Source organism: Lepidochelys olivacea (assembly GCF_965140295.1).
Source record: "Lepidochelys olivacea isolate rLepOli2 genome assembly, chromosome: 1".
Classification (NCBI taxonomy): domain Eukaryota; kingdom Metazoa; phylum Chordata; order Testudines; family Cheloniidae; genus Lepidochelys; species Lepidochelys olivacea.
In genome coordinates, this window is record NC_140411.1 from 168,389,108 (window position 1) to 168,410,519 (window position 21,412).

General features: G+C 40.4%; 1 protein-coding gene across 7 annotated transcripts in view; it reads left to right on the plus strand.

The window, feature by feature from the left end:
* TIAM1 (TIAM Rac1 associated GEF 1) overlaps positions 1 to 21,412 on the plus strand; it is a 276,930-nt gene that overhangs the window by 155,997 nt on the left and 99,521 nt on the right. For all 7 annotated transcript variants that reach the window (XM_084620561.1, XM_084620566.1, XM_084620563.1 and 4 more), the window contains 2 exons: positions 4,321 to 4,499; positions 11,851 to 12,830. In XM_084620561.1, the coding sequence (XP_084476687.1) occupies positions 11,862 to 12,830 (969 nt within the window). In that variant the 5' untranslated portion in view covers positions 4,321 to 4,499; positions 11,851 to 11,861. The remainder of the gene's footprint in view (positions 1 to 4,320; positions 4,500 to 11,850; positions 12,831 to 21,412) is intronic.

Consider the following 21,412-nt stretch of genomic DNA (forward strand, 5'->3'; position numbering starts at 1 on the left):
CTCAAGGACTTAAAGTCACCGCTCATGTTAGTGAAGGGACATGGCCTATAGTTACACTGAAAGGGTCTAAATCATTACACTGGCTTTGTACAAGTATTACACTGGCATAAAACTGGCATGGTGGTATTGAGCATGCAGCCCAAAGTTACTTATTGATATTTAATATTTTCTATTTGAAATGGCTATGTGGTGTCCTCCATCGGTCTATATAAACTGTGGAAGTTTATAATAGAATTCCTGTGGGCTTCAGAGAGTGGGGTGATGGGTTGGGCTAATTATTAGTTTGTCTCACATCTGTAGATGTACTTTTGAAATGTTACTACTTTTCTAAAATTGTCTTTGTATTATAAAATAAGGAAGTGAAAATATAATTGAAAAAAGCTTATAATTCTCATAGTCCTATTTGAATGTTTATTAGAGAAGTAATGGGCGTAATTCTGCAGCAAGAGAGATTTAGGTTGAATATTAGGAAAAAGGATAGGATAGTATAAGGATAGTTAAGCACTGGAATAGGCTTCCAAGGGAGGTGGTGGAGTCCCCATCGTTGGAAGCTTTAGACCATCCCTAACAGGGCTTTCTGTGATGCACATAATATTTACATTTTATTATTTTATTTATTATTATGTAATCCCATATTCCAAAGTTCTGCATTTCTGTTGACAGTTCATGAGCTGTTTCATTCTCCTGTATCTGTATTGGTTCTTCGGTACCAACAGGAAGTAATGGTATTTTTGTCAGTAAGCCAATAGATATAACCTTGGGTACATGTAGGTAGCAAATGTGATGAATAAATTGCTGCTATTTTTATATTGTCACCTTTCTGACTATAACCTCATTTTTAGGGACCTTACATCCAAACACACTGGGTTGATGGTTGCAATGTCAGTGGCCTGATTTTTAGTGCACACAACTTAAGTGGGAATTTTGGGTGCTCATCCTCTTAGAAATCACGTGGCCTGATTTTTCAGGATACTTTTTCATAGTCATTAAATGAATACTCACAAAAAGTTAATTTGGCCCGAATATCGCAAAGAACATTGATTTAAAGGGGGCTACACACGTGAGTAAATGTTAAGTACATGTATTCCTGTTTCCAGGAACCAGGTCTGAGACTGCAAATTTAGGGTATTTTTTAAACCAGTAGTTTGAAAAACTACATTTCAGATTTGGTGGGTTTTTTTAAGTTTTAACTTTTCCTGTAGTTGTTTACAACCGAGACATAAAGATTGAACATGGTCACTGACAAGTGTGTACTTTTGGGTCAGTAAGAGCAAGTCTATACCATGCGCATCACTGTGTTATGTCATGTCCATGAATAGGCCGTCAACACCCTGCTTGGTTCTACACTCCACTAACTCTGTAGCGTCCAGCAGAGCACTGAGCAAATGTGCTGTACACGGGAGACAGCGTCCTACAGAGGGAATGAAGTGACCGGTACTGAGGGCTAGTCCACACTAGAAGCACTTCAGCAATGCAGCTGCGCTGCTGTAGCGCGTCTGATGGAGAGAGCTCTCACGTTGGCGTGCTAAAGCCAGCTCCACAAGAGGTGGTAAGCTGTGTTGGCAGGAGAGCGCTGCCCACAGTGGCACTTCAGTCGCTATAAGTTATATTGCTTAGGGAGGTGGCTTATTCACACCCCTGAGCAACACAAGTTATAACGACATAACTTGTAGTGTAGACAAGCCCCGAGTCTCTGTTCAGAACCCAGCTGTTCCCTCTCATGGGTGTGTGTGTCCCATCTCCTTCGCCTGTGGGAAGGCATGTCCCTTCTGTGCCACTCCTCCTGGGGAAGGAGCAGACCCCATTATTCCCATGAAGACCTTTCTGCCAGAAGTCAAAATCTGCACCTGACTTGGGAATGTTGAAGAACTTCTGCTCTTGCAGAAAACCAAAGGATGAGATGAAACAATAAACCGGTAGTTGGGGTGTTTTCTAAGGTGTACTAGAGACAAAGTTAAGTATTAAACTGATTTTTGAAAAAAAAAAAAAGATTTTTGCATTTGGCAGAGTTCCTTTGAATTAGTAATAATAACTAATAGGAGCTGACTCTATTGGAAAAGAGTCACGAGATAATGATACATCCTCAAGGAAGCATATGTGCACATTCACACACATATTGCTATAGAGGTGGATAGATCTAGAGAGAGAAAGTGAGGGTAATCGAATTCCCTAAGTGGAAACACCCACTTGAATTTTTTCCCCTTTGAAAAAACAACTTTTTTCCTTTAAGTGTTCTAGTACTGAAATACTAAGAGAATTACTTGGTTAGGAGCAAAAGCTTCATATGAAACAGTCGACATTATTATTACGATTATTTTAATTCTCAGAAAAGTGACCAGGGTTCTGACCTTTTTTTGCCAAATTTCAGATTGGAGCAGATTATTTCAGATGAATAACAAACTCTTCAAAAAAACCAACTTTAGAATGTAAAAGCTGATAATACTGCACTACAGTTTAGTTTTCTTTGAAAATAACTTATCTGTGGCAAATATAGATACAGCAGAGGGAAAAAAACCAGAAGGTAAAACTTTTTTTCTTAAAAAATAAAGCATGTTAAATATATAATTATTTCCTACACATGAGACTCAGGTGGAAGGACACTTGCCTGTAGGACCTTGTTTTCCATCAAGATTCCAGCCTTGTAAATTATTGTCAGCTGGCATGATAATGAGTCCATTTCAATATAAATGAGCTTCATTTTATTAATTTCTGCCAGTTCCTGAGCAATACATGAACTTCTTTTCAGATCACAACCAGCAGCTTGGGGGAGTGGGGAGTATGAGGGAGACATAAAGGGGAAGGAAGAAAATTAGAATTTTTTTAATTTAAAAAAGGAGTTGGTAACTCTCATCACTTCCTTTTGAGAATCCAGCCAAGCGAGGATAAAAATTTACTACCAAGTAGCTCTAACAACATGAAGGGCATCACTGATCTATTCTGAATTCATCGTTCTTGTAGTCTTTTGAAAATATGTAAAACCCACGTAATAATTCTGTTTGCAATGCTTCTTGACGATCCACTTCTTTCATTTGCCTCTTCGCCTTGCAACTTGGCTGCATAAAGGGAAATGTAATGACTTCAGAGCTTGATCCTGCAAAGCACTGAGTACCCAAAACTCCCACGGAATTTACCGTTCTCAGCATCTCACAGGATTGGACCATAAGAACCATATATCTACTACAGCTGGGAATGAGCCTTCCAATGTGGGTAGGTGGACTCGTGCTAGCAGGGCTCGAGCTAGCGCGCTAAAAAGAGCAGTATGGACGTTATGGCTCGAGCGACAACTCCGGCTCTCAAGACCCACCCAACCCCCTGGTTCTGACCTTGGGTATCTAGCCTGAGTCTCCACTGGAGCTGCAATGTCCATACTGCTATTTTTAGCATGCTAGCTCTAACCCTGCTAGCGTGAGTCTGTCTACCTAAGCGGGGAGGCCTACTCCCAGCTGCAGTGTAGACCTATGCTAGTGTCTAAGAAACACTTGGTAATAAACTTTTAAATGGCATCAGGCCAAGGCACAGCCTAGGAGTTCGATCCTGCGTGCGTTTGTGCATGCACGCACACACACAAAGTAACTTTAGGATTATTCACGTGTGTAAGTGAGTGCAGAATCATCTCCTAGTCTATTCCTTTAGTGTGTATAGTTTACCTCACAGTATACTCTGTATGTGTACATTTTCTGTAATCTCTGACTCCTTTCTAAAATGTTCATTATACCAGTGTTTACATTGCTGTCCATTTTAGTAAATGGTACAGATTGAACTATTGTTTGTGTTTAAAAAAAAGAAGAAGAAGAAGAAGAAAGCAGGACCTCTTCCTTAACCTAATTGTGAGCCATCTTCAAGCAGAAAGAAATACAAAATAGCCATGCACAGAATTCTGAGGGGAATGTTGAGTATCTTTTATGTGGGACCCTGTTTAATTGCTTTTCTCTCTCCCAGTCCTTCAAAAACCAACCAACCAAAACCAGAAAACCCAATATAAATGTAATTTTTCTGACCTGTCACTGAGACCCTCCAGTTCTGTATCATTCTGTTTGCCCTCAGCAGTCGCTTGTCAATTTCTATAAGATTCTTAAAGTGGTAAGAAAATGAATGGAGTGCATACTGTCGGTTTGGCTTCATAAAGTGTTAGAATGAGGTTTTCAGTGATTCTGCTATTGTCTGATTATATATATAATTTAAATAGAGAATTTAGGCACTGTATTATATAATGTTTCTTAGGTAAGTGATGAAAATAGGACTTGGCAGAAAATGTCCTCCTTTCTAACCATTTTTGCTAATCCTTTGCCTATTTCTCTCTCCCCCTTCCCCCCTCACCAGGTTTTTGGCATATATTCATAGACTCTGATGAGACAATAATGGAGGCGCTGAGTGGCAGGTGCTGACAGATTCTGTGGTTCCAGTAACTGTTCATTTTGATATCATTTGCAATTCTATACATCTAAATGCCACAGTTCTCTTGGGGAAAGTTGCATTGGCTACCTGTACTGCCTTGTAAGGTATGTGTGTGTCTATGTATTTTCTTTAGGAGTTTGCTATGTTATGTATGGTTTGTGGGAGGGGGAAATTTGGAGAAACTGCATGTGGTTTATGGTTACCCCCATTTAGCAATACAAGAGCATTAGAATTTCTATCAAGCAGCTCCTTTCCTCCCTCTCCCTCCTCACCTCCCGTTTCCTCGCTGCTTTTGGGTTGCCTGCAGGGCCTTTTTGGAGTACATCCCATGCTTTAACATATTTAAAGTAGATTATAAAAAGAAATGTCTGGCTAAAAAGCTCTTAATTCAAAACAATGAAATATTCCATTGCAGTTTCTGAGAAACTCAAAGGTATAAGATTACTCTGGAACTTTAATCTCTTTTGGAAAAAAAAATCTTTTAATTGCCGAAAAATGTGTGTATCCCTTTTTAGTTACTATTGTAAATTGTTCTCATTCTATGTGTTTTTTGTGACTTGAGTAAAACTCTTTTTTGTTGGTTTGCAGAATTTATTAAAAGTTCATTTCTGTAGAATTAGTTCTTGCTGTTGATTTTATCATTGTTCTGGTCCTCACAGCCTCCAAACTCAAACTCCAGGAGAAAAATAGAGATTTGTTACCAAGACCTCCCACCAGAATCTAATTTTAAATTTGCAATCTGTTGTCTTGTGAGGTGCTTCAAATTTAACTTGGAAGTTAATAAATTTCATCCTTTCCTCTGCAATCTAAAAGTTCAGTTTGTCAAAAACTTGCGAGCTATTAAGTTATCTTTATTTTCTGTAATTACTGTCATGAATATTTTATTGAAGAAAAGGAAGAAGAGGAGAGAAAGGAAAATTAGTGTATTGAGAAAAAATTGAAATTTGAAATGGGACTTCAGCCAGTACATCTAGAAAATCCTCTTTCTACATAGCAATATTTTATTTTAAACTAATTCAAGGAGAATTCAACAATTCTATTACAGTTTTATTTCTCCATCTAATTCAGTTAGTTTACAGGGAGCGTTGTTCTCCCAGAAGCTTATTGTAGAATGTATGCTTTTTCCTTACTGATATTCTGTTTGTGCCATCAGTCTTAAGTTTTATTTTTCCAAAATAATAATAATAATTTTAAAAAATTATTGTGACATATTCTGTATTCCTCAATCTTTTGTTAGCTTTGGAAAATAAATTCAGAACAGATTTTTGACATGTTGCATCCCCTGACTCTCTGCTTTACAGCTGGTTTTAAACATTGAGACAAGTCACCACTGATTTATGTGGCATCCTGTTGCTACCTTATACAGTACTCAAATAGGCACCTTTTGATTCAGTTAATAAGCTAAAAATCGCAACTCTTGTCTTCTCAATGTGTGTGTATAACTCCCATTAATATTACTCATGTTCTAATTTTGAGACAGGTTATTTTATGACTACTTCAAACACGGTTTATTCTGACTTGGCTCAGTCCTGCATACTCTTACTTAAGATCAGCCCCTGCTCTGATTGAATTCAATGGGATTAGGAACAGGCCTATTTAAATCATTGTTACTCACTTGAGCAGTGACTCAGGGCTAATCGCACAAGCAGTGGTTTACAGGATTTGGAGATTCTAATTGTTAAGTAAAACCCAAGTGTACATCAGCTAAGCAGACAATGGTCAACTCCTTACTTGGGAGCATGATGTTTCTTGTCAGTATCTAGCACATAATTTTTTCATCATGTGAAACAGGTTGGAAAACATTCCTGTGAATGTCTATGTTCATATTCCCAAGGATGTTAGTGCTAAGAAAACCATTATTGCAGGTGCTTAGCTTTTATCTGTGTAGAAAATGCATTACTCTTTGCATGAAAGAATTTTCTAGGCATCTGTTTTGCTCACAGAATATAGGCTTATCCTCGGTTTCTTTTCTTGGCAAAAATTGTTTGTTTTAAATTTTGCATGATTGTGTCCATTAATGTTACATTGGGACTGTGGCACATAATGATCGTTTGCTGAACTGACAGAGTGCTGTGCATCAGGTTGCTCTGTTCATTGAGTAAGTGATGCGTTTCCTGGTCTCTGAGGGCCTGAGTCTCCATACATTGAGTGCTGTTAAGAACTTTCTTGCCTTTCTGCAGATTTGTGTCTTCAGTGAGAGAGCGCCTCTTTTCAATCATGTTTTAAACGTAAAAATCCTTAATTCTTCTCAAAATGACACCAAAATGGTGGTTATCTTTCTTGATAATGGGGAAGATGACAGTGTAAAGATCTGTTTCCGCAGCCAGTGAAAATCCTTTTAAATGAAATTGTTGTTAGCAAGCGTTTTAAAGTCAGTGCAGCAAAAACCTTTCCCCTAGAGATTTCCTTCTACAAGGCATAGAAGTGAGATCTGTTTTAGACCCAACCTGCAAAAACAAAGGGCACCTTTGTGCTACCTGAGTCACATTTAAAGGTTTTGGAAACAAAAGATAATGTAACTAACATTCATGTTCTGTCCTGACTAGAACAATCTAGAATAACACTTATTCTCATGACTCAATTTAAATAATAAACCCTGTTCTTCAGCGGTTGAGAACTCTATCATTTTAACATATATTGGGCTAAAATTTGTTGAATGCATTTGTTTTTCTAAACCATGGGTAAATCTCCAGCCTCATAGGGTCTATCTATACCACAATTAATAACCTGCAACTGGCCTGTGCTAGCTGGCTCAGGCTAAGGGGCTGGTTAATTGTGGTGTAGACGCTCGGGTTGGAGCCTGGGCTCTAGGACCCCGTGAGGTGGGGCGGTCCCAGAGCTCGGGCTGCATTGAGGTCAATGGGAGCTTTGCCATTTACTTAAGTGAGTCTGGGATCTCACTCTGTGTGGTTTTAATTCACTTGGTCAATTTATTTCGATACAGAGATGTCAGAATGTTTTAGGTAGTGCCCATACCCCTTTCTACCACACAGATTTTTAGCAAGTCATAACTAAAAAGTGACCTAACTGGAGCTAGTTAGTTGTATAGGGAAACTCAAAAGCATACTAGCTCCTATTCTGACCATTTTCCAAAGTATTTGCAAAAAAAATACACCCCCACCACAAGTGTTTGATAGTACCTGGAGCAGAATTGCAGTGTGAACATTTATCAGAATTGATTCAGTCCTTTCTGTGTAATCGATGTGAGGTTAAATAGGTTCTGCGCAGTAGCTGATATTGTGTATTCAGCTGGTTAATGCATATACACAATGATATTCATTCTATGAGCATCTGATTCAATAAAGTATGGCACATGATTATAATGGAGAAACCCACTGCTCTTAGCAATAACCCTCCCGCTATTATCCTGCTTTCTAGACACCATTTACTGTTTTTCTCAAGTCTAATATAGCTGCCTCAAAACCAGAAAGTCTTTGTCCTGTGATCCCTCTTAAAGAATTGTTTTTTGTCTATATGTAAATAGTTGCGCACCATTTTCTTTGCGTTTGTTTTTATTTTCATATTAAATTTTGTATGATTTTGTATTTTAATACATACGTAACTTTGCTCCTGGCCAAAGCAGCTACTTTTCTTTTTTAATTTAAAACAGAGATTATTTATTTTGTATCTATGCTGTAAATAATGCTATTATCCAGTTACAATAACACTATAATTGTCCCTTCCTGGTCTTGAGTCTGGTATCACTTATGTCAGTGTAATGCTAGTATAACTTCATTGACTTCACTGAGTTACACCAGCCTACAGGAGAAATGCATCCGGCTGTGTGGGGCAAATTCTTCCTTGGACTTATCAGCTGAAGTACACCAAGAATGAATTTAGCCATTATGTTTGCAAAAGCCCTTGCACAAAGGCATTGGTAGAACCTCATACAAGATGCATCTGTTCTGTCCTCATGGGTCTCAAGGAGCCTGGTTCCAACCCAGGTAAAGTAGTTTTTAGCACTTTTGGAGAGGACGCTGAGTGGATGCAACTCCTACCTCAGTTTTTGATGTCCAGCAAATGTCTTTACAAGTCTCATTACCAGTATCAAAAGAAGATTTAAAAAAAAAATCATTTTTTTTAATACTTTGGCACAGTGATCATGTAACCCACACAGTGGAATCTGAGTTACTGTTGTTATTTCTTATTCTACATAGACTGAAAAACTGTGGTACAGTATCTCTCATACTAAATAAAACCCAAAGAAAACTAAATACAATGGTATATTTAATTATTGTTGAGGCTTTAAAATGTATAGAAGCAAAATAATGGTCTAAAGCTTGCCTAGATGTAATGAAGCACAGACCTAGGACTGACTTTTTCAGAGGCTTTTATTAGGCTTTTATTAAAAAACCCTGTTTTTTAAAGCATTGTGCAGGTATTTAGCTGCAAAATTTCCCCTTAGTCAGCAGGAGTCATGTAGCTACAACTCCATGTATGACTTTGAAAAGTCACCTGTAGTGTTATTATAAAGTAACCTTGTCAAGGTTGCTAGGCCTAGAAATTGACCTTCCTTTCCAGGTGTGACACCCTGGCATCACACCAGAACACGTCCCCTGTGAGTGGGGATGGCCTGGAAGCACCAGTTTGCAGGATTCTGGGAACATTAGTGATCATTTTTCTCTTTCCTGTGCAAAGATTGGCTTAAATTTTTTTTCAATCATTGGTACAAAGCATTAGAATGAGTTATGGTCCTCAATGAGGATCTCCTTAGAACAGTGCTTGTAGAATGTATTGCTCTGCAGAGTTGCATTTTGATGCCTTGGGTGCCAGTAGTGGTGTTGATAATTACAAATTCAATATCATTTATTGAATTACAAATCAATATCATTAGATATTTTTTTCAATACTGTATGATGTTGCTCAAAAAGTAGAAATACAGAATCTCTCCCCTTTAACCATCCTCTGGTAGGAACCTAAATATACATAATTCTCTGTTCTTTTAGTGTAGAGCATAGGTTCTGACCCAGGGGGTCATGAACAGGTATCAGGAGGATGCAACCACCCTGCAATTCCATATTGCTAAATGAAAGGGAGTCCTGCTTCAGTGGGAGGGGATTCTGGTATGGAAATGGAACTTTAATTTTTGCAGTTTACATTATTGGCCAGTGTTGCATTGAGGATTAACTGATTTTAATAGATTTAACTGATGTGTGTAAAACTGAGATTACCAATTTACTTTCATTATAAATTGGCTCACACTCAAAACCACATTCAGGGCCAGATTCTCCTCTGATATACACTGATGTAACCCCTGGATTTAGTGACAGGTTTCAGAGTAACAGCCATGTTAGTCTGTATTCGCAAAAAGAAAAGGAGTACATGTGGCACCTTAGAGACTAACCAATTTATTTGAGCATGAGCTTTCGTGAGCTACAGCTCACTTCATCGGATGCATACTGTGGAAACTGCAGCAGACTTTATATACACACAGAGATCATAAAACAATACGTCCTCCCACCCCACTGTCCTGCTGGTAATAGCTTATCTAAAGTGATCATCAAGTTGGGCCATTTCCAGCACAAATCCAGGTTTTCTCAGCCTCCACCCCCCCACACACAAACTCACTCTCCTGCTGGTAATAGCCCATCCAAAGTGACAACTCTCTACACAATGTGCATGATAATCAAGGTGGGCCATTTCCTGCACAAATCCAGGTTCTCTCACCCCCCTCCAAAAAACACCCCCCCCTTTTTTTTTGATATATGTGATATATGCCATCATGTGCCAGCAATGCCCCTCTGCCATTTACATTGGTCAAACTGGACAGTCTCTACGTAAAAGAATAAATGGACACAAATCAGATGTCAAGAATTATAACATTCATAAACCAGTCGGAGAACACTTCAATCTCTCTGGTCACGCAATCACAGACATGAAGGTCGCTATCTTAAAACAAAAAAACTTCAAATCCAGACTCCAGCGAGAAACTGCTGAATTGGAATTCATTTGCAAATTGGATACTATTAATTTAGGCTTAAATAGAGACTGGGAGTGGCTAAGTCATTATGCAAGGTAGCCTATTTCCCCTTGTTTTTTTCTACCCCCCCCCCCCAGACATTCTGGTTAAACTTGGATTTAAACTTGGAGAGTGGTCAGTTTGGATGAGCTATTGCCATCAGGAGAGTGAGTTTGTATGTGTGTGTCCCCGGGGGGGAGGAAGGGGGGGGCTGAGAGAGCCTGGATTTGTGCTGGACATGGCCCACTTTGCTTACCATGCACATTGTAGGGAGAATGGTCACTTTGGATGAGCTATTACCAGCAGGAGAGTGAGTTTGTGTGTGTATGGGGGTGGGGGTGGGGGGGGTGTGAGAAAACCTGGATTTGTGCTGGACATGGCCCACTTTGATTACCATGCACATTGTAAGGAGAGTGGTCACTTTGGATGAGCTATTACCAGCAGGAGAGTGAGTTTGTATGTGTGTGTCCCCGGGGGGGAGGAAGGGGGGGGGTGAGAGAGCCTGGATTTGTGCTGGACATGGCCCACTTTGCTTACCATGCACATTGTAGGGAGAATGGTCACTTTGGATGAGCTATTACCAGCAGGAGAGTGAGTTTGTGTGTGTATGGGGGTGGGGGTGGGGGGGGGGTGAGAAAACCTGGATTTGTGCTGGACATGGCCCACTTTGATTACCATGCACATTGTAAGGAGAGTGGTCACTTTGGATGAGCTATTACCAGCAGGAGAGTGAGTTTGTGTGTGTGTTTTTTGGAGGGGGGTGAGGGGGTGAGAGAACCTGGATTTGTGCTGGAAATGGCCCAACTTGATTATCATGCACATTGTGTAGAGAGTTGTCACTTTGGATGGGCTATTACCAGCAGGAGAGTGAGTTTGTGTGGGGGGGGGGTGGAGGCTGAGAAAACCTGGATTTGTGCTGGAAATGGCCCAACTTGATGATCACTTTAGATAAGCTATTACCAGCAGGACAGTGGGGTGGGAGGACGTATTCTTTTATGATCTCTGTGTGTATATAAAGTCTGCTGCAGTTTCCACGGTATGCATCCGATGAAGTGACCTGTAGCTCACGAAAGCTCATGCTCAAATAAATTGGTTAGTCTCTAAGGTGCCACATGTACTCCTTTTCTTTTTGGATTTAGTGAGTTACTCTTGATTTAAACCAGGGTAACTGAGGCCCTGGGTTCATACCTTGGAAAACTTCACTGGATTGTATTTGAGTTAACAAGTGATGTTGCAAACTGATTATATTTTATTATTCATCACTGTTAAAATAATTCTTTTTAGTTGCAACACATGCTTCAGCAGATGTACATGGATCATAGATACATGATGACATATATCTTTTAGCACTACTTCTGGATGAGAGGGTCTAGATTCCTTTTAAGAAACAATCTCTTTCCTTTGTACAATCCATGGGAGCTACTAACAGCCATATTATATATATTGGTATATATATTAGTTGAAAGTTTAATATTTCCTATTCTTTAATCTTGCAGACCTTAAAACCATGGGAAACGCGGAAAGCCAAAATGTAGAGCACGCATTGTATGGAGACAAGCACGCCGGCCTGGGACGGAAGCACACATCACGCTCACTTCGCCTTTCAAATAAAACTTCTCGACGGACCAGGCATGCTTCTTCAGGGAAAGTTATCCACAGGAACTCAGAAGTGAGCACCCGATCTAGCAGTACTCCTAGCATCCCCCAGTCATTGGCAGAAAATGGCCTGGAGCCTTTTAACCAAGAAGCCAATTTAGAGGACTTTGGAAGCCCCATTTGGGTGGACAGAGTGGACATGGGATTAAGGCCTGTTTCTTACCACACCGATTCTTCTGTTACTCCTAGCGTGGACAGCAGCACAGTTCTCATGGCAGCCTCAGTGCAGAGCATGCCAGACACGGAAGAAAGCAGACTTTACGGGGATGAGACTACATTTTTGGCTGAAGAAGATGGCAGACAGCATCGATATGCAACAAATGGGACAACTTTCATGGAAACTGCAAGCTTCAAGAAAAAGCGTTCAAAATCTGCAGACATCTGGCGGGAGGACAGCTTGGAATTTTCACTCTCTGACCTCAGCCAAGAACATTTAACAAGCAACGAAGAAATCTTAGGTTCAGCTGAGGAGAAGGATGGTGAGGGGATTCGAGGCACAGAAGCAAGCAACAATCCCCAGCAGCTGGTTGCCTGCCAACGTGCCAATTCTATGAGTGACTTGTATTCACCAAAAAACTCAGGTGCTACGATAAACGGAGGCCCACGAAACAGCTTTGGGGCTTACTGTCGGAACTTAGTGTCTGATATTCCAGATATTGGGAACCATAAGATGGCGTCAGCTACAGCAGAGGATACTCCTACCTATAGTAATTATAATACACTCCCCTGTAGGAAATCTCACTGCCTTTCAGAAGGTGCCACCAACCTACAAATCAGCCACAGCAACAGCATGCAAGGCCGAAGGGCAAAAACTGCTCAGGTAATGCAGTTTTACTCTATTCCATTTAAACTTTTGAAACTCTTTGTTTCTGTTTAACAAATTCATGTACTTAAAAAATGTTCTTTATTTAGATCACGATCACAGATGTTTTAAGTAGACTGTGGTATACTGGCAGCTTGATGTATGTTCTGTTTCCCTCCATATTCCTCTTTTTAAATAAGGGGGAAGGAGAACAAGTGCCTTCAGGACTGGGTGTACTTTCATGAATGCTCTGTTCAAAACTCTTAGCTCCATTTCAATCATAGTGGGGTTTTTTTCCACTCCTTCGAGTCATTTCTCCCTGGGAAGGATAAATCTGCAGTTTGCAGACAGATAGGAAGATTATTCTATTTATTTGGCAGTGCTTTTAGGGTATCTGGTCAAAGCTTCGTCTCTTACCATTGCTGTCATGGAACTCAAGTGCATCATCCCCACGTCACACTTTAGCTATAATGGCCAGGAGCAAAAGAGGATACTGAGGTCCATCCCACCCTTCCATGTTTCAATGCTGCTTCCAAGCCTCTCGCCAACCCGATTGGAAGTACTGAGAATTCACCTTTGCCCCTCCCCCACCCCCATCCATCAAAATTGCCCCTTGGATTGACGCTCCCTCTCTACTTCCATTGATCTAAATGTCTGAATTTCAAAGTCCTGCAAAACATCACTCAGAAAACAGTGCTCTTCAATGGGAAGAGATTGGGAGTCCTGCAGGCACTTGGTCTGCTTCGTACTCATCTATCAGGGATTGAAAAAGGAGGGAGAATAGTCACTGCACCAACCAAGGAAGAGGGTAGTGGAGGAAGCACAGCTTCCCCAAGCCAGGGAGAGCACAGGATACAGAGCTGTCGTTCTCCCCCCTACACACACACGCCCCATTCCTCTAACCCGTGGATCAGAGTTTTGGTTTGGCTCTTTATTGTGTGTGTTGTGTTGTTCTCTTTGAATGTTTCACTGTATTAGCTGTGACACATCTGCTTGGTTACATTGCACTGGCCTGGGCTGCATACAGCAGCACGTTGCATGTGGTAAGTAGCACAGTATCCCTTACAAAAATAGAAGTAATGCAGCATCCATGCCACGCATGTGCCGTTTGCAGCCACTGCAGGTGAAATATATTTGAATGCAGAGTGCATTTGGCACGCTGGCCCTTCTTTGAGGGGTGGCACAACTCCAAAATAGAAGGCTGACGATAATGTCTTCCCCACTATTTATTTGCTGTCTGTGGGCGTTGGATCGGAAGCAGAGCCAGTAGACGAAACAGAACAGTCCAAGAAGAGCCTGACCAAATGGGTCAAGCTTTGCACTAGATGGCATGCTTCGGTGACTACCCTGATTTGACTATATGTTTTAATTTTAGTAGGTATGTAGCAGGGAGCACTCATCACATCTTGTGACCTTCAGGGGAGGAGGGGGGGGGGAAAGCACTTTGAATGGGTGTGGGAGACTGACAGATTTGCATCCTGATGCTGAACTGAGCTTTTGGCTGCACACCCCTTCAAGAGAGATTAGATCTGACAGCATGAGCGAGGCTGGTCACGGTATACTGCAATGTAGGTGTTGGGATCTGCTAATATGATGGGTCAATGAGGGGGACACTAGAACATGAAATGAAACCCAGCTGAGTGACTGAAGGAAGGGCATTGGTTGGCACTAACTTGCAGAAGGTGACTGGAGGTGGGTTGTTGGTTTAGTTGGCTGTGCTTGATCAATGAAGATGTTCTGCTTCTAAATATAAAAATGACGTTCTAAAACAGATGCTGCAGCTTCTCACAGCAGAAGCTTTGTACTTCAAAATAAGCTCTAGATTTTTGGAGGCATTTTTTGTAGTATCAGCACAGAAACTCTTCACATCCTCAACAAGGCTATTAAAGATAGCACGGATAAAAAAGCAACAACAGGCAACAGAAAACAGGTTGCCATTTAGGAGTAATAAACAAAGCATTTTCTATTAATCCAAAGAAAATTGTTAGGTTCAACTTCTGCCTTACAGTTCTTTTCAGAGTGTATTTGAAAAGGAAAGCCACACAGTTGGTAAATGCTGAAGTATTTTTTTCTCCCCAACGTTCATCATGCCATTAGAATATCCCTTTGAGGCACCTAATGAAAGTAATGAATTTGAGTCTCATTTCATCGGACATAGCCTGTGACATCACGTCAGTAGCTTGTATCACTAGACAGATCTCTTCCAATTTCAGACTATTGATCGAAAGAGACTCAGCAACAATTATTTCATTAAATAAACTACAATAAACAAAATTAAAAATCTGAAAGGGTTGACATTCCCTCCAGAACCCTAACCCCAACAGCATGCAGTAAAGCTAAGGTTTATTTTTAGCAGTAATCTTTGTTAGTCCAGACTTGCCTGTGGTGAGACCCGGAAAAAGGTTTTAATATGTTGCTTTATTTATAAAAGACGGCAAAAAGGAAACCGTAATGGTATATAGAATGAAAGAGCTACTTCCTTGGTGAGTCTGATGAGATAGCTTTTGGGGGATGGAGGGAAAGGAGAATTGTGGAAACACTAGGAATCGATGAACCAGGGGACCTTTTATGGCCCCCATTACTATTGTATCTGAGTGCCTCACAATCTGTAATGTATTTATCCTCACAATGCCATTGGGAGGTAGGGTAGTGCTATCATTCCTATCGTACAGGTGGGGGAACTGAAGCCCAGCAAGACTGAGAGATTTGTCCAAAGTCACACAGGAAACATGTGGAGGAATAGGGAATTGAACCCAGGTTTCCTAAGTCCTAAGTGTGTGCCTTAACCACTGGACCCTCCTTTCTGTCAGGCTTTTTACATTATAATTGCATAAATCTTGGCACATTTTTCAGAGAATCATTTTTCAGAGACTTGCAGGTTTTCCATTCTCACCTGCCTTTATGATAACCGTGCCCAAACCCATAAAGTCCTGAAAGACTTTAGCAGGAAGCTCTTGAATACCCCAAACTCCGCAAGAGGTCACTAGGAGTTGGAGATGCTGAGCACGTGAGGGCTGAATTCTGCCATTGTTATGAATGCACATCTCCTACTGTACATTGGCAAGGTTTGCTCTTAATTTTTAACGTGATCCAAGTTTTCAAAAGTGGCTGGTGATTTTTGTGAAACTCTGTTTTGGGGTGTTCATCCTGAGACATCTTAAGGGAGCCTGCTTTTCTGAAAGTGTTGAGCACCGTTGTCTGAAAATCATATTGCTTTAAGGCATCTCAAAACAACCGAGGCACCTAAGATCCCTTTTTAAAAAGCAAAGCGATATATTTTTCAGGATAACATTTAAGTCACAAGTTCTTTTGCTAGGCCTGGCAATAGTTATGTTTTTGTGAAATGTGAATAGAATCTCTTTATCAAATTAAATAAACAAATTAAATGGAATGTTTTCAGTTTCTAGCAAAAGAAACAAAAGGTTAAACCTTAAAATTGAAACGTGGGAGTCACTTTTCTTTAATTGGGAGCTAGAATCTTTCAGCACTGGAGAGACCATTAGTTTCAATACGTACAAGCAATTAATATTCAGAAAGTGGCTTTGGGGCACCCACACAGCAGTTCTATTTTTCCTTAACTTTACAGATTCAGTTCTGCTAAATCAAGACTTCCAGCAGAGCTCTGCTGGGATCCTACTGGGCTTTTGGAACTGATGTGATGTAGGTGGAAAAAGCTTACTTGGTTGGTATTGTCACCCATTTCTGTTGACAGGAAGGCAAATTGCTGTTGTACACAGCTTATATCCCATTTGCCCTCCTTCCCACCCCCCCCACCCCCCCCCCGAGTTTCAGCTGAAGTTTTTGAGAACCCCCAAAGTGATCATTTGTTTACTGCAATCCAAATTTAATGGAGCAATTATGTTGTATCCAGCCTGTATCTAAACATGTGCTGAGATTATAACTTCTTTTTTGGACCTGTTCTAGGCAGATGGTCTCTCCCTCCTTCCTTTTGTGGATTTTCAGCCAGAATCTTAATCTTGTGATCAATAGTTCATTCACTATTGATAGCCCTTATAAATATTCCTGAAGTATAATTAGGGAGGGGAAGCAATTACCTTGAGATATGTTTTTTGTACCATCTCAAGGTGTCCCCTCTACCTGATCACCATATAAAATTTGTGGTGATACTTTAGATTGAAAATGTTAATTTTGTGGGGGATGGTGGTCGACAGCCAGTGACCAGTGAAGTCTCTGGTAAACCTGGGGCTTCTTGCACTGATGTTGGGTATTTGGTTTCAGATGAAACCCCCGGTGCTCTCAGTTTCCAGGCTGAGACTATGTCTACACTACACAGCTTTTAGTGACATCGCTGTGTTGCTACAGCCGTGCTGCTAAAAATCGTGCAGTATAGCCACGGTTTGTCAGCTCTTCTGCTGTCAAAAAACTTCTATCCCCAACAAGTGGTGTGTTGTCAGCAGGAGAGCGCTGGCACTTGTCATGTCAAAAACTTTTGTCTTTCATGGGGTGGGAGGGTAACACCTCTGAAAGTCAAAAGTTTTGTTGTTCAATTGCCAGTGTAGACATAGCCTGAGAGATAGTCAAGCCCCAGTAAGAACTTAAGCTGTCTTTTTTTCCAGCAAGTGATCACCATTTGTCTGAAAACTGTATGTGGAGTATGGACTGTTTCCATTTTTAAAAATTATAACTAATCAGTAAGCCAAGAGGTATTGGCCACATGTAGTAGCAGGATGGGTCTTTGTCCTCTTGTGGCTGCTCCACAAAGAAGTTTATATATCTGCTACTGTTTCCAGTTCATGGCGTAGTCCTTAAGTTCAAGCAGTAGAGACTCATGCTTTTAGCACTGAATGTCCTGGTTTCAAACATTCTGCTGGCCCAGGCTGGGCCATTTACATAGGCATTGAGCTATTCCTTGACTCTGGGGAATAAGAAGTCTCCTTTCAACATCTGCAGTGGATTGTTTGTTATAAAATTAAATAGGAAGAGAGTGAACAAATATCCCTCTTTAATCCTTTGCACACTGAAAATTTCAGTGCTGAACCCAAATCTTGTTGGGTCTTGGCACATTAAAAACCTTTTAGTTACATTTGAAAATACCTTTGTTTACATTTTTAAGTCTCTGCAGGGATTCTGCTAATGGACCCTAAGGCATTTCCCTGTGGAAAAGTTATAGAGAATGCAATAGGGATGAAACCAGTCGTGTTCGATAGGAATTAAATTGGGCTGTATAGAAATCACTATAAAAACATTTTATTAGAGAATGATATCTGTTCTACAGTTTTGTTTGTTTGCTTTTTGTACCATCCCTTAGAATTCTGTGCCGGGTATCTAATTTTTCATTACATTCTATAGCATGGTTAAAAAGAAAAACTGTAGAAAGCTTACAATTTTCTATTAAATTGTGTAAGACATCTCCACAAAGGATATGTATATTTCAGTCTAGTTTCATAGTCTAGTTTAATACTAGAAAGAAGATTCCAAACATATTCTTAGTCCAGCTGGAGTCAAATGAGAGAACAGAAAACAGTTATAATTTAATGACACACAGTAAGGGAGAAGTATGTGAGAAGTATAAGTTAGTGGCCTTCTCTCATCTCTCTGTCCTAATATGCACCTTGCCATTTCAAATGCTGGCTAAGCAAAATTCTGTGGTTAATTATCATTGTGCACTGAGTTGCTTCTTTGTTCATCCTAATGCTATTGCACAAAGGTCTCAAATGTATCTCTAACTGTTCTCAAAATGGATGGGACTATATAATATGTTGGGTACGACCATTTTAGATGTTTTAAAGCAAACAGCCAGAGGCCTTTCCCAGCACACGCTCATATGCCTGTGTGCTAGGGGAAGGGTCTTGGGGAAAGTTTTTTGGATCCTTGGGCAAACCTCGTAATATTCTTTTGAAAATTCTAGTGGATTCTTTTTCTCCCTTTGTTCAAAGTTAGTAGAAAGAAAATTAACAGCCATACGATCTGATCTACTTCCATTGTCATTTTTTTTAACACTAGGACTGCGCATATTTATACATTTGAAGTACTTTTGCCATCCCAGTAATTGTAATCTCTATAGGCTATATTGTATGCATCCCATGTAAAAACCACAGACAGTTGCCACAGCTGACCATCTGAGGGACTGCGCTTACTTAGCTGGATGTAATTTGCAATAGTAAGACTCTCCACTTGAGTGATTCTTCATTGAAACTTTTCTTTTCAGAATGCTTCAGTGTATTATCCTATGACCTAGTTTTCATCCAGCTTTGCAGACATTTTCCTGCCTTGTTCAGTTATGTAATTGTTCAGGTGAACTCCCAAATGACTTGCTTTGATTCTGATTTTGTTTTTCTGTTTACTTTTATTTTTTCTCTCCTCCACCCCCTCAGTGACATTTTCAAGGAATTGACTTTTAATTAGAGTAAATAAATCTAACCCTGCTTTTTACTTCATGGAGTTTGATGAAGCTTGTCACTGTTTATTTAACTCCAGCGTGGTCAGAATATCCTTTAGCTTTATGCTTAGCATTATTTCCCAGTTAGAATTTTCTTCATCTGGGTAGACCATTGTGTTGTAAGAAAGGTGAGTTTTGAGGGGCTAGTTCAGTATGTCATCCACAAGCAAAAGGGTTAAGAGCCACAGCCCTCAAGACTCTTAAAATCTGGGTGTGGAAACTTTCTGTGCCGCTACTGACAGCAAAGAGGGGACCGTCTGTATGAGTCTTTGAGGGTATAGAAAGACATTGTAATGTAGTCCTATGTACAGAGCATTGCAAGAATCAGACTTTGCTGCATTACAGCCTTATTCTGCCACCCTTACTCATGTCCTGTTGAAATCAGTGCTGAAGCTGTGAAAAAGCCACTTGTACATAAGATCCCACGGTAATGCTCCACACTGTTTGCAATTGAAGGGTCTATTGTCCTGTTATTGTGTGTTCCAGAATCTATGTTCTCATTTTTAAACAACAAAAATTGTAGGCCATATAGCTGCAAAGGAAAACTTCAGCATATGAACAGAGTCTAACCTGATGGAGCAGTGTCCTCCCAAGTCTGCAAACAGCCTCAAACAATAGTGTTCAGAGTAACAGCCGTGTTAGTCTGTATTCGCAAAAAGAAAAGGAGTACTTGTGGCACCTTAGAGACTAACCAATAGCAAATGTGAGCTGCTCCAACTGTCTCACTGGGGCTTGAGTGCTGAAGTGGAGTGGAAGCAATTTGAATGTCAGCATTATTAACTACTTCACTGCTGATCATCTTACCAGAGATATTCAGCCAGTGTGCTTATTTAACATGGGTAGCGGCAATAGGCAGTGGGTGGCGGCAATAGGCACCTGGTTGCTGACGATTTTTGCTGAGGAAGGAAAAAGAATTCAAGTCCCCCTGCCCACAATTTATAGACTAGGCCAATCCATCCCACAAGGGGAGCCGGGAAAGAGGATATGCATCCGCTTGCCATTCTCAACTGCTTTGTGGGTGCACAAAACAGCAAACCACTTCCTACGCTTTCCTGGGGCAGAAATCCCCACTGTCTCTTACCCAGCTGTCCAAACACCCAGCTTCCCCACTGACAGCCTTTCCCTGCTGTTAAGCATTGTCAGTACAAAATTCTGCAGCAAGCTGAAAGTGGAGAATGGGGGCAGGGGGCAGTGAAACATAAATTGAATTGACTGAAAAAATAAACATCCCAAGGAATATTGTACTGACTGTTACACTTTCCACATTTAGTTCAGTAAAAATCTCCATTTTTTAATTCACCAGAATTGGCCTCAGAATTTTCATTTACCTCACCTGCGTATAACAGAAACCAGGGTGGCTTGCTGCAGAATTTAGGTCAAGCCGAGTCCTTGGGCTTGGCCTTGATTATATCTTGTCACCCCTTCTATTCAATGTGATACAAGGCAACTGGGAGAGAGGGGAACATGTATAGCTGTAACGTCAGGCCGTAATCTAATGATGATGAGCTCTACCACACTTTTACACTGAATCCGTATCCTACCGTCTTTCTGCTCTGCCAGGTTATGACTGAGACTGGACAGAAACCACCTGACTGTGACTCAACCTTGTCAAGATACAAGTGGTGTTTGTTGGTATGGAAAGAATCTAGAGGAGTAGGCTAATATCTAGTTATATAAAGATTCTTTCAAGGAAAGAAAGAAAGTGCCATCCTACTGAACCATTTCAGACAGCATCAATAGGATCAGATTTGTAATGCCATCTTTCAATTTTGCAATTTCTAATTTTGTAATTTCTGAAGTACTACTGCACAAGCACATGGCATTTGATGCACAAGAATGAAGAACCGGAGCTTCTCTTAGATGTCAGCATATGTAAACTACTGGAATCTCCAAAGGCAACAGACTCAATCATTTTGTATCAGTGTGTAAAGCAAACTTAGCTTGTCATTATACCTCATTCCATAGTACTTCATAGGGCACTTCCACAGAACATATACAAATAAACCTTTATTTTGCCTTGCACTGCCAAGTTTGATCTGTGGATGCCAATTTAATTCTTTTAAGCCTAGTAGATGTCACAGATCTACATATGTCTTCTGAACATTCTTCAGTATCAACTCCCAATTGTTGGTTGAGGTGGTCTATCCAGTATTGTGATCCCATATTGCACTAATATCAGTGTTCCTCTCACTCTTAAGCA